The sequence below is a fragment of the Cygnus olor genome, chromosome 3 (genome assembly GCF_009769625.2).
Source record: "Cygnus olor isolate bCygOlo1 chromosome 3, bCygOlo1.pri.v2, whole genome shotgun sequence".
Taxonomy (NCBI): domain Eukaryota; kingdom Metazoa; phylum Chordata; class Aves; order Anseriformes; family Anatidae; genus Cygnus; species Cygnus olor.
This window is the reverse complement of record NC_049171.1, coordinates 1,393,534-1,405,650: the sequence shown is the minus strand read 5'-3', so window position 1 is coordinate 1,405,650 and position 12,117 is coordinate 1,393,534. Positions and strand designations below refer to the sequence as shown.

Here is a 12,117-nt window from a genome sequence, read left to right as displayed (position 1 = left end):
TTTGCTCTCGTGGCACGTGCCACCTTTCCACGAATCCCTCTGCATGCCATGCCCAGAGCATTTCAGGACAGACAGTGCCCGGGGGGATGCAGAACCCTGCCAGGCGTTGCCAGCACTGAAGTGCCCACTCCCCCAAAGCAAAGGCAGCACTGAAGCCTGAGATGTTATTAGGCAAAAAAAAAAGCTGAAGTCTGTGCGGCTTGGTCCAGTTCTGCCAACAGCATCCTCCAGGCCATGAAGGCTTGTCCCTCCTTCCCTGCTAGCTCAGCCCTTGGATGCCATTTGCTCCCTGGGCAAATTCTGCTCCTGGAACCTGGGAGAGCCTCTGGAATGCAGGTAGACTCTCATCCCTCCCTGTACTCATGCATCCTTCCATCCCTTCATCCATCCCTTCATCCATCCATCCATCCATCCATCCATCCATCCATCCCTTCATCCATCCATCCATCCATCCATCCTTCTCCTTCACCAGTTCACCAGTTCACCAGTGTGGGGAGGTGCACACGGCCGCACGAGGAGCCCTGATCCCCGCAGGGCTCTCCAGGCTGCCATCCTCCCTGGTGACACATCCCTGTCCCGAATCTCTGCTGGGATCTTAGCACGTGCACGACACCCCCAGCACCCGCCGTGACAAGATTTGCTGGGTTTTCATTTCTTAGTCAAAATATTGTGTGCCACCGAGTCAGACACCGTGCCAAGTCTGAGCGCATCCACGTCAGCACCTTTGGCAACCAGGTCTGTAATCGCATCCCCAATGACTTTCCTGACAGGATCTGTTTCTACAAGACAGGGCTGACTGGCGCTCATTATGTTATTCCACTTGTCTTCCAGGGTGAATGAAAATCCATTCATATTTAATGAGAATTTTTGCAAGAGTTTGCTTGGGAAAAAATAAAGTTAATTCACTGAAGCAACTTTTCATATCTGGAGGCTGCTGAGGTGGAGCAGCTGGGGTGTCCTACATTTCTCTGGGTTATCCAGCCATTAACAAAACAGGAATGATTGCACACACTCACAGGGTAAGCCAATTTACCATCCACGCAGGCAGGGTGCAGCAGGGTGATGAGGAGGTAAGCGATTTGGGAAGCTTTGGCTGCAGCAGGATGATTACAAAAGGAGTAGCGGTTTGGCTGTGCAGTGAAAAAAGCTCTTCAGGCTGCTTCAAGCTCTGGGCACACATCATGTAAGCCACAGGAGGGAATGTTTTGCATCTAACACCATTGCATGAACCCTGTTTTGTACCTAAAGTCATGGCCAGTGGTTGCCACTGCAAGCTCTGCAGCGTCCAAGTGCAGGGGAACGTTCGAGGAGACCCTGCTCACTGATCCCACCAAACTCATTTGGTAGCTCCTGGAAAAGAGGTTGGACATGGACCTGCCTCGGAGGCGAATAACCCCACAGCCCAAGAAGTGCAATGGAAAATGCAGAGGAAGTGCTGATTTCAGGAAAAAATAAATAAAATAAAATTACAGTCCATGGATCGGAAAGGGTAGGGAGTCTGAGGAAAAATCAGTTTATACTGATAACCCAGACACATCAGGAAGCTCATCAAACCCTGTTGGTCAGTGTACATGTCTTCTGGGCCATCAAAAATGCCCACGTTAGGGCTCCTGGCCCAGAGGCGATATCTTGGTGTTCAATAAACTCGTGTAGATTTTTATTCCATGAAGATGCCAAATTCAGTTTTGAGCCTGTAAACTTCTGGCATCCGCAAGATGTCATGGGGTCCTCCACAGCCCAGCTGGCTTTGTCTGAAGACTCACTTCATCCTGAGCCTGCCTCTTGATGTCTTCTTTTAAAACTTCACATTTTTCTGCTGGAACAGGGGATGAATAACTGCTGCCTCCCTGGTTTAGCCTGACGGATCTCTGTTATAGCACAGCATAGCATAGCATAGCATAGTGCAGTGTGGAATAGTTCACTTGGAAGGGACCTTCAAAGATCAAGCCCAGCTCTCTGACCACTTCAGGGCTAAGCAAAAGTTAAAGCAAGTTATCTCCCCTTCTGAACTGAAGACGCCTAATTTAATTTACTGTTTAAAAATAAAATAAAGTAAAATAAAGTAAAATAAAGTAAAATAAATTAAAATAAAGTAAAATAAAGTAAAATAAAGTAAAATAAAATAAAGTAAAATAAAGTAAAATAAAGTAAATAAAAGTAAAATAAAGTAAAATAAAATAAAATAAAATAAAATAAAATAAAATAATAAAATAAAATAAATAAAGCAGCTCCAGAGCGTTTGGCCCCTTTTCTGGTCTATTAGATCCATTTCGATCTATTAGATGAAATATTTTGCAAACATTTTGTCTGGGTTAAAAGCACGGAGTTTCATTTGCAGAGGTGCAGTTGTTTTCTGCCTTTGAGCAGTCCTCTGCACAAAAAGCACATTTTTATGTGTGCACCCAGGGCTCCACTGGGTGGGACGCAGACCCCCGGGTGCGACCTCGTGGTGTCCCTGGGACCTGGCACACTGAGGGGGAACTGGGGAGCACTGGTCCTGCTGCCACACCGATGATGCTGCAGGGTCTGCCCGTGATATTTCAGCGCGGCTGGCAGCAGAAAGGTCCCAGCACTGCAGGCTCCTGCGGTGACTCTGCAGCACATCATCGTCTGCGGGTGAGCAGAAGCGGTGAGCACCTCGGTGTCCCCAAGTCCCGCTGGGGGCAGCTTCTCACTAAAGGCAGGAATCCTGCAGAGACCCGAATTACCAAAGAAGCCGGAGCACAAAGGACAAAATGAAGCTCTATTTTTATCCCAGAGAGCTGTATTAAAAGCCCTTGGTATTAGTCCTTCTGTCTCTTGGCCAGGTAAGGGGAGCCAGCTGCCGCCTGCTCTCCGCGGATCGGCTTTCTGCCGGGGGTGTTATCTGTGTGCCCACCCCGGCATCACCCTTGTCCAGATCTGGTTACTGCTTCTTCTCACCCCAGAGAGGAAAATGGTGACATGCAGCCAGCGGGGAGGAAAACAAACCTCCTCGGAGCAAAAGGCATGAGGTTTCGTGCAGCTTTCTCCATCCTTATGGGATGTCCTGGCTCTAGGCACAGGGAGAATGTGAGGCGCAGAAGAAGCTGGTCCAAGTGGTCCCCCAGGTCAGGGCAGGACCTCCTGTCTTGGGGATGCTGCTCTGTGGCTGCTGGACCACTTGGTGTCGTCTGGTGTCTCCCCATCACAGCATGCTGCCCTGGCTGCTGCCTCCGCTTGCTCCTTGCTTCTCTCTGCCTCCCCTACACATGTGGTCCCCCGCACCAGGTCACTGGTAGGTGGCTTACAGTGTCTTCTCCTGCCCAGACACACTCGGGTCCACACCTGGGACCCCACATCACACACTTTCCTCCTGCACATGCCCCCTCCCAGGGCACTGTGGCATCATATGCCATGAATTTTCACTCACCCTGGAGATATTTTTTAGGTTTCCCCAGGGGACCAGAAGGGAAAGGGCAAAAATGAATTGTATTCCTGTAGGAGTTCCTCACTGAGTTCCTACAAATCATCTCACAATGCAACAGCTGTTTGGTTTCATCACCTGCTTTCCATGATGCGATGTGTGGCATCAAATGAAGAATCTCATGCTTTCAGGATGGGTGCATAAAAATGTTCCTATTTGTCCTTCTCTTGGGCTCTCAGCTGCAGGATTTTAAATCTGCACCTTCTCTAGTAAATTAACCTCCATCAGGATGCAGCACTGTCCCTCATCCACCCAGACCAGGGCAAGGTGTCCCCAGGGTGGTTTGGTTGGGTCTGGGCTGGAAGGGAGAGTTCCCAGCCCAGCCGTGGTGCTGAGGTAGGGGCAGGGAAGCTGTGGTTCTGTAGTGCTGGCTGTGGACGTGCACTGACACAATTTTATACCTTGGCATGGGGCACCCTGCTTCCGCTTGGTCCCCAACAAGGTGACATTGGGCAGTGTTGACCAAGGAAGAGAAGAGAGTGGTTTGGAGATGGAGAATAAGCATCCCAGGGGAAATGTCCTTTGGCCACCATGGAAATCAGGAGGTTCTTTACACATTTTTACTGAAGAAACTGCCACCAACCATGGCTGGAGGATGGTATTCCTCATTTAAGGTGTCCTCATGAACTGTCTCAATGCACTGCCCCCTTCTTTGGGCACCCAGCCATGCATTGCCCTGGGGAACAGCTCCCAAGGACGGCCACCAGGCACAAGCCCACAGCCCCTCAGTGGAGCCAGAAGCAATCAGCTGCTGTCAGGGGACCAGGGCCAGGGAAGGATTATCTTACCAGCTAATTAGATGCATGGTGCTGGCCACAGGGCAGCAGACAAAGGCAAGGCAATAGCCACGAAGCTGCGGCTCGGCACCGGCCCCCTCCATTATTCACAGCAGGCCTGCATCGGGTGTCGTGCCTTTATCTGGGGCTTTGATAAGTTGTGCTAATCAGCTTCACGTGAATTATTCACCACGGCTCGCCTTTCCAAAGCCTGGGGACAGGGCTCTGCTTCTCCCTTCTCCTCTCCCTCCTGGTCAAGATTTGTGTCTGTCTGTCCTCCTCCTCCTGGGACAGAAGGACAGGCTGTGGTTGTGGCCCTGCCTCGGGACCTGGCACTGATGTACTGGTGTGGGCATTTCTCAGCAGGCAGGACATAAATCCATGGCTAATCCCTTTATATTTCTGACTTGGAGCACTCTTCTGCAGGTTGATTCCTGCCGCCGATGCTCAGATCTGAAGCCAGTTCCTTCCACCCCCATTAGGCAGCCTGTAGGGTTGGACCGAGGCTCTGCTGTCATTGCCCCCTTGGACTCCTGGTGGCCTTCTGCCTCGGGGAACTTCAGGAACTTGTCCACCCCCTGGTCCCAAAACACATGGTCCCAGGGCAGGATGCATTTTGCTGCTCCCAGCTCTTCCAGAGCCCTTGCCGCTCACTGGGGGTTCAGCTACTCGGAGGGTTACTTGGTCAATGGCAGGTCGTTTCCTGAAACCTCATTTCTCCTTCATGTTGTCTTGGTGGCAGCCCTGATGCCCGTTACTGCTGCCACTGCTGCTGGAGCCCCCGTGCTGTGAGGAGAGGCTGCGAGAGCTGGGGCTGCTGGGCCTGGAGCAGAGGAGGCTCCGGGGGAGCTCCCCCATGGCCGTCAGTACCCGCAGGGAGGTGCGGAGAGGCCGGAGCCGGGCTCTGCTCAGCGGTGCCAAGGGCCAGGCCCAGAGGCCCCAGGCCCAGCCTGGAGCCCCGGCGGCTCCCCCTGCCCCTCAGGCAGCACTGCTGGGCTGGGCGGGTGCCCAGGGGTGCTCCCAGCCCCAGCCATCCCAGGGGGCTATGACAAGGGTCCCTGTCCACCTGCGGTGCCTGCGTGATGGGCCTACCATTACCAGTTTTCAAAGCCCTCCTGGCTGCGTGCTGCGACACAAAGCTGCCACCCTGACCCCAAACCTTCAGCACTTTCCCCAGTTTCTCACCTCCCTGATTTAACACCTTGCTGCTCACCACATCTTTTGGTTCCTGTCTGAGGTCCGATGTGCTATGACAACATCGTGCCCGGTTGTAATAACAACGCTAATAGAGGTGCCAGCTCCTTCGAGGTGTTGTCTTTTGGGTGCCTGCTGAGGGGGTTCCCTGCTCCCCACCCCTGCCCTGGGCTGTGCTGTATGGACGGGTGGCTTGGGGGCCCCACACAACCAGAGCACCCCGTGCTGGGGCTCCCTTCGCTGCTGGGACACACACACCACTACAGGGATGCTTCAGGGATTACTTTACCACTGTCTGTAAATGCCAGCACGAGGAAACTGTTTCCAACCTGAAGTGCTTTTTAATTTAGCAGAGAGATGGAACAGGTAATTAAACTCTGGAAAGCTGCTGCAGGGAGCTGGGGATGCTCCGCCACAGAACATCTTTCTGAGATTAGCCCTGTGCTGGCGCCTGAGCCTGGTCCTTATGGTGTCAGGATGCTCCCAGCACCCACCCCAGGACCACAGCAAGACAATAGCATCCTCCAACCGGCCTCTGGCCCCAGCAGTACTGGGGACAATAAGCTCCACTTTTGAAGGCAAATGCAGCCCAGAAACAGGGGCAGTAGCTGCTGTTCCAGCCCATAATGATATAAAGCAGGCAAACATGCTGGATAAATATTTCTGTGCATTGTTCCAGAAGTAGTTTGTGGGTAATCATCACACACAAACTGGCAGCCCCTGATCCACTGATAGCATTTGTAATGAAGTTGGAATAACAGAGAAATCCCGGCACAGCAAAGTGTTCACATGGGGTGAATGGAGAGAGCCCAGCTCACTTGGCAGCCATCCTAGGAAAATCATAGAAAATCCTGTATAGGATTCAACAAAAATGCAATTAAAAACTGGAGTGTAATCAATGACATTCGAGGTAGGTTTATGAGGAGATGGAGCATGTCAAAACAAGCTCGGTGTGCTTCTTCAGAGTCATTTTTTTTTTGGTAACTGCGTGAAAGGAATAGGTTCCTACAAAATGTTTGGTTTTACAGTGCCTGCTATCGATGCTACACACTAACAAGAGCAGATTAATGGAGAAACTCTAAAAATAGGATATCAGTTGATAGTCATCGCTGAATGGCAGTGCTATAGTGCAATTTTGCTATTAAACCCCGATGACTACTACTTTGGTGACTGACATGTAAAAATAACTTACAAAACAATTTCTAAATAATGAGCACTCAATCACCGGGGAGTGGAGGCAGCCCCGCAGGATGGTGAGGACCTCACAGTGTGCCTGAACCAACCCAAATGGGCACTCACGGGCTAAAAACACCTCCAAGAAGCAGCACCTCAGGCTGGCAGATCATGGTCTGCACTCCTGGGAACAGCTCCAAAAAGTTGGTGCATCCACAGCCCTGCAGGAGTTTGCACCACGGAGCATAACGAAGCAATTACTCCCTGGCTGCATGAAGGGAGGAGGGAGGTGGGTAAGGTGTGTCCAGCCTGCGCTTCGGAGGGGAGGCGTTGAAAACTGAACACTGGTGGGATAATGAGCCGCAAAGATGATTGGGGATGGTAAAAAAAACAGGAGCAGCCTTCTCAAAAGCAAGGCAGAGGGATGCTCTGGCTACAAAGGCGTGAGAGCTTTCAAGGGATGAAAATGCCTGCCAAGAAGCAGGCAGAGGTGCTCCTGGTTTTGTGGGCTGCAGGCACCACGACAGGAGCCCTGCTGCCTCAGCTGTGACTCCTGTGTCCCTGGGGCACGGAGCACAGCATGGGGCTTTATCTGTACTGAGGGGGATGAGCTGGTGGAAGCTGGGGTCTGATCCCTACTCAGTGCAGAGCAGCAAGGGATAAAGGTGAAGGTGCTGCTCGGTTCATGCTGAAGATGGGATCGTAGGGAGCAAGCACCGGCTGAGTCTCCATGGAAGGCAGAGGTGCAGACCCAAGGCTGCAGCCTGCTCCCTCCTGCACCACCAGCTGCTGCTTGAGAGTAAGGCTGATAGGTGTGTGCTGCCCAGGCCCTCAGGAGCCAAAGGCAAACTGAGGAAAATAACCAAAGTGATGGGAATGATAATACTGAAGGTTGTCCTGGGAGGGGAAGTGGCTCTCAGCTGGCTTGATGCAGCTGTATAAGCAGTTCGTCAAAGGAAAAAAGTCAGTAATTAATTTGGCTGCATTATTGGGATATTTATTTTGTGTTGGGTATTTGGAGATTTCTAAGAGAATTTGGTCACCCAGGGGGAGGAAGGAATTACTCAAGTGATTGCTGGTTCAGCCTCTAATCAGTGCAGCCTGCTGCCATGCCCTGGCTTTTCCACTTCCCAGGTCCCACAGAGGAACAGCAACAGTCCTTTGTTTGCAGACACACATACTGCACTTTCTACTTCTTAGTGCATCTTTCAAGTGGGATTTTTTTCAGATTCAGAGAGAGAGAGAGAGAGAGAGGAAAGGGGATTGCTTCTTTGTGTGCACACCACACTCCTGTCCAGGAGGTAAATGAGGTATGCCCTGAAGCGCAGTTTGATAAGGCAAAACCATCTGATTCAGCTGGCCTGACTTCGTTTATTTTTGATGGGTGATGAAGATAGGAGGCCTGGAGCCACCATGGCTGGTGGGATGCCCCGTCCCTTCCCATCATCTGTCTCCAGGCTGGAGCAAGCCTGCCTTGGCTGCAAGTGCTTTGCACCGCGTGGCAGTGACAGTACCCAGGGGACAAAGGTGTTCACACATGCCCTGTGGGCATCGCTCATGAGCTTGGAGACCTCTCCAGCTCCACTGTCTCAGTGTAGGTGCCTTTAGTAAGTGGTCTGAACGTGGCTCAAGGTGGCTCACACCAAGCAGAGCTGGGATCTCCCTGGCCCCCTCCTCTCTCTGCATCTGCCATGCTTCCCCCCCCAGCCCAGCCACCACCCCCTGGGGGCTCCTTGCCTTGCTCCTTGAATGACACAAGTTTTTCAACTCTCCTGCTGCTCAAGCTCCTACTTAAAAGCAAGATGAAGGTAGGTAATCTTTTTTTCTCATTTTTTTTTAATTGTGCATATTTAGCACGCCTGCCCTGCACACCATCTGTCTCCTCGTTTTTGGGCCGCGAAGCAAGATTTTTCACGAACGTCTGTGTGCATCTGGGAGATGTTCTGGCGACCCTGCTGAGCCCCAGCTGGGGAAGACACTTTGCTTTCAGAGCGAAAATGTTTGCCACTGTTTTTTGCTACAACAAATCCTTTCAGCAACGTGTGTTCCTCCGGAGAGCCAGACCCAAGCAACGTCCAACCACAGGCAAACCAACCGCAACATCCAACATCCAGCCACGAGCCCAAGCCCTTCCTTGGCTGCAGAAGGGTTTATAAAGGCAAGGCACCAGGGAGAAAGGGTTGGGAGTGACAGCAAACCCCAGGACACGCCACGGCTGGGTGACACCTCGCAGTAAGGGGGGCTCAGCGTCTGGCCCCACCGCACACACAAGAAACGGATTCACAGTGACTGCCCCTGTCCGTGGGCACCAGCACAGCACCTGCACGTCACCCAGGTCCCCTCCTTCTGTCCACCAGTTCTCAAACCTTCTTCCTCCTCCCATTCCTAGGCTCACCATGAAGTCCTGGCTTCTATTTCTGAAGCCAAAGCTCATGGGAGAGGAAAGGGCCTGGCTATCGGATGAGCATAGCAGCAGGACAAGCCCTGCAGAACCTCTCCTTGGCTGCCCATCAGCTGTCTGTTAATGCAGTCTGCAAACCTTGAAAAAAAAGGATCTTTTTTGTTGTTTTCTTCCCTCTATAATATCAGTGTTAATGTTGTGTAGGACAATCCACATCTCATTCATGTTTTTGTGAAATGCTCCCATATTTTTGCAGTGACAGCATGGAAAAATGTATGAAAAACACTAAGGCTGACAGAGAAGACAAACTTTTCCTCTCTTGTGTTCATTATCAATGTGTGGGCAAAACTTTAACTGGAATAAACCTTAAAAAAAACCCTCATAACATTGCACATAATGCGTAAGTCCTGACAACGACCATATCCAGGTGAAAACAAATTACAATAAATAGTAAGATAAATAACCAAGTGCAGAATTTGCAAAGCTGGAGAGACACTTTCAGGTATCAACTTTCACCTTGTTAACTTACTAAAGGAACTTCCACCCTGTTAACTTACAAAAATATTTAATTTTCTCTTAAACACACGCAAAGCATACTGAACCAGATGGCAGAACCTTCACAAAACCATGGTGTAGACGTGGCTGCGACCACAACTAAATTGTTGGGTGCTACCAGCTGCACTCACAAGCTGTGTTATTTCACAAAACAATTGGGCTTCCTTGCCCAACCCAGGAAACACCTCTTCGTCACCCTCTGGCCCCCAAACCCAAGGGGGATGTGGCCCCAGCTCAAGCAGGGTGGTGGGAGGGAAGGGCAGCCCTGCTCTCACCTGTTGGTGAAGACCTTACTGTAGTTGAAGACCTGGATCTCCAGGATCTCGTTCCCATCGACGTTGCTCGCAACCGGCCAGCGGAAGGTCTGGGGAGGAAGGACGGGGAGATGTCAGGCTGGGGACAGGGAGAGGCGGCAGAGGTGATGAGGATGGGGCTGGGAGGGCCACGGGGGGATGCTGAGCACCCCTTCTGCCCAGCAAAAGGCAGGGCTGTCTCACAGGAGGCTCGCTAACCGTGTGTCCTGGTGCCAAATATATCTATATCTATATCTATACCTATATCTATGCCTATATCTATACCTATATCTATATCTACCTACATAGATATAAATATAGATAGATTAGATATAGATATATAGATGGATTAGATATAGATATGGATATATTTGGGTTATAGATATAGATATATTTGGGTTTCTTTTTTTTTTTCTTTTTTTCTCCCCAAGCTAAGGAATCACCCTGCCAGGCCATACCACCCGAGCTTCCCTCATTTTCCAAGTCTTGGATCCCTTGCAGCCTCCCATGTCCGAGCAGAGCCCCAGCCGAGCTGCTCTCGGTGCCTTGGGGACAGCAGCACCAGCACACGGAGACGTGGCAGCGGGACTGAGCCCCGCACCGCTGCAGGGCTGCATTCAGAGCCTGGAAGGGAAAGTGCTGGCCAAGCAGCTTCACAGGAAGATGTTTGTGACTCTTCAGAAATATTCAAATGCTTATCTCCGAAGCTAATTTTTTCCCTTTTATGTTTCCTGCAGTGAGTCAAGGAAGCAAATACAAAAACATCCTGAAATAGGAAAAAAAATAGAAATGGCCTCACGACATCACTTTGCTTCCCACAGGGATGGGGAGCAAGGCCCCGTGCCCAGGACCTGTGCCAGGGCTCTGGCACCCACCGGAGTGGGGCAGTCAGGCTTTTGGATAAAGTGCCCCAGAAAGTCTTCCTTGGGCACGTCACTGTCCACAGACCAAATTTTGGGGAGGAACTGGAACGAGCATCCCTCTGTCCTGAACGCACATGGGTGAGTCCCTGCCCCATGTTCCTGGGCTGTGGGGTTGGGGACCCAGCTGTCCCTTGCCCTCTGGGTTTGTGCAGCCCCCAGCATGGGCGAGCCCTCCGAGCATCCCCACTGAGCCTTGCTGAGAGCTCTCCATGCCACGCAGCCTGTTCGGGGATGTTTACACCACTGCCAGCGAGCAAATGCCAAAGCCCTGCACCCGGGAGAGCAGCAAAGCACAGGGACGAGCCCCAATCTGCTGCTCTCTGCAGCTCCACTCCTCTTCCCAGCATTATTCGTGCCCTGATGCACACCACGGCGCTGTGCTCTGTGCTGGAAGAGGTCTCCAGCCCCAGGAGGAGAAGCAGCCGTGTGTCCAGCTCTGCAGCTCTGCAGGCTGTTTCCAGAGGGACCCCCATCCACAGCCACGCACGCAGCCTGCTAAGCTGCTGGCGGTCTGCCTCAAACCCTGGGGAATGCAATTCAGTAAAGGAGAGCGTCCTGCTCTGAAAGTTGTCCACAACCCCCCAAAAACCACCAGAAGGACAAGGAACATCACCCAGATCCCCAACTACAGAGAGCTGTGCCATCTTCCCCAGCATGGGGACGACCCATGCCCTGCCCATCCACACTCCTTCTCCTCCTGGTTTTATCCCAGTGCGTGGAAAACTGATCCAGATGATTTGGGGTATTCAGCCCTGCTCCCTCTTCTTCTTACAGACGCACCATCCCATGCCCTGGGGCATCCTGCAGCAAAACGTGGCCATCGCTCCCCCAAGGATGCTGTGCTCTAAGCCTTAAGAAGAATTTTATATACATATATATATATATATATTTTAAGCCTGGAAAGGATTATTAGAGTCACTCACTGACCTCTAATACAACCCAGACCACAGATTTTTGTGTTTTACTCAGAGGCTCCTAAATCAGAGATGCCCTGTGCCTCACTCATAACAAATAAAAAACAGGAAAAAAAAAAAAAAGACACACCAGAATTCAATCAGCAATTAATTACCCTTCCAGATAAGTGGCTTCTACAGCTGGTTACCTTCAGTAGTAAATATTTGCAGCATATTTCTGCCTTGAACTTGTGGGTGTCAAGGCTGCAGTGGGATGTGGGGACGGGCTGCCCCCAGCCCCATGAGCAGACCCGATTAACACGGACCCAGAGCACATCTATCCTCACCATCCATCACCATGACACCTCCCAGAGCTGGGGCTGCTCCCCGAGCCCCCCCTGCTTTCCTTGCGCTCCCTCCTTCCCCAGCTGGCTGGCAGGTGATTCTCCTCACTGGTTTATTGT

The 12,117-nt window shown here is 51.5% G+C and overlaps 1 protein-coding gene across 1 annotated transcript in view; it reads right to left on the bottom strand.

Moving 5' to 3' along the window:
- OTOF (otoferlin) overlaps nucleotides 1-12,117 on the bottom strand; it is a 75,480-nt gene that overhangs the window by 56,633 nt on the left and 6,730 nt on the right. The window contains 1 exon segment of the mRNA XM_040552279.1: nucleotides 9,820-9,908. Coding sequence (XP_040408213.1) covers nucleotides 9,820-9,908 — 89 coding nt within the window.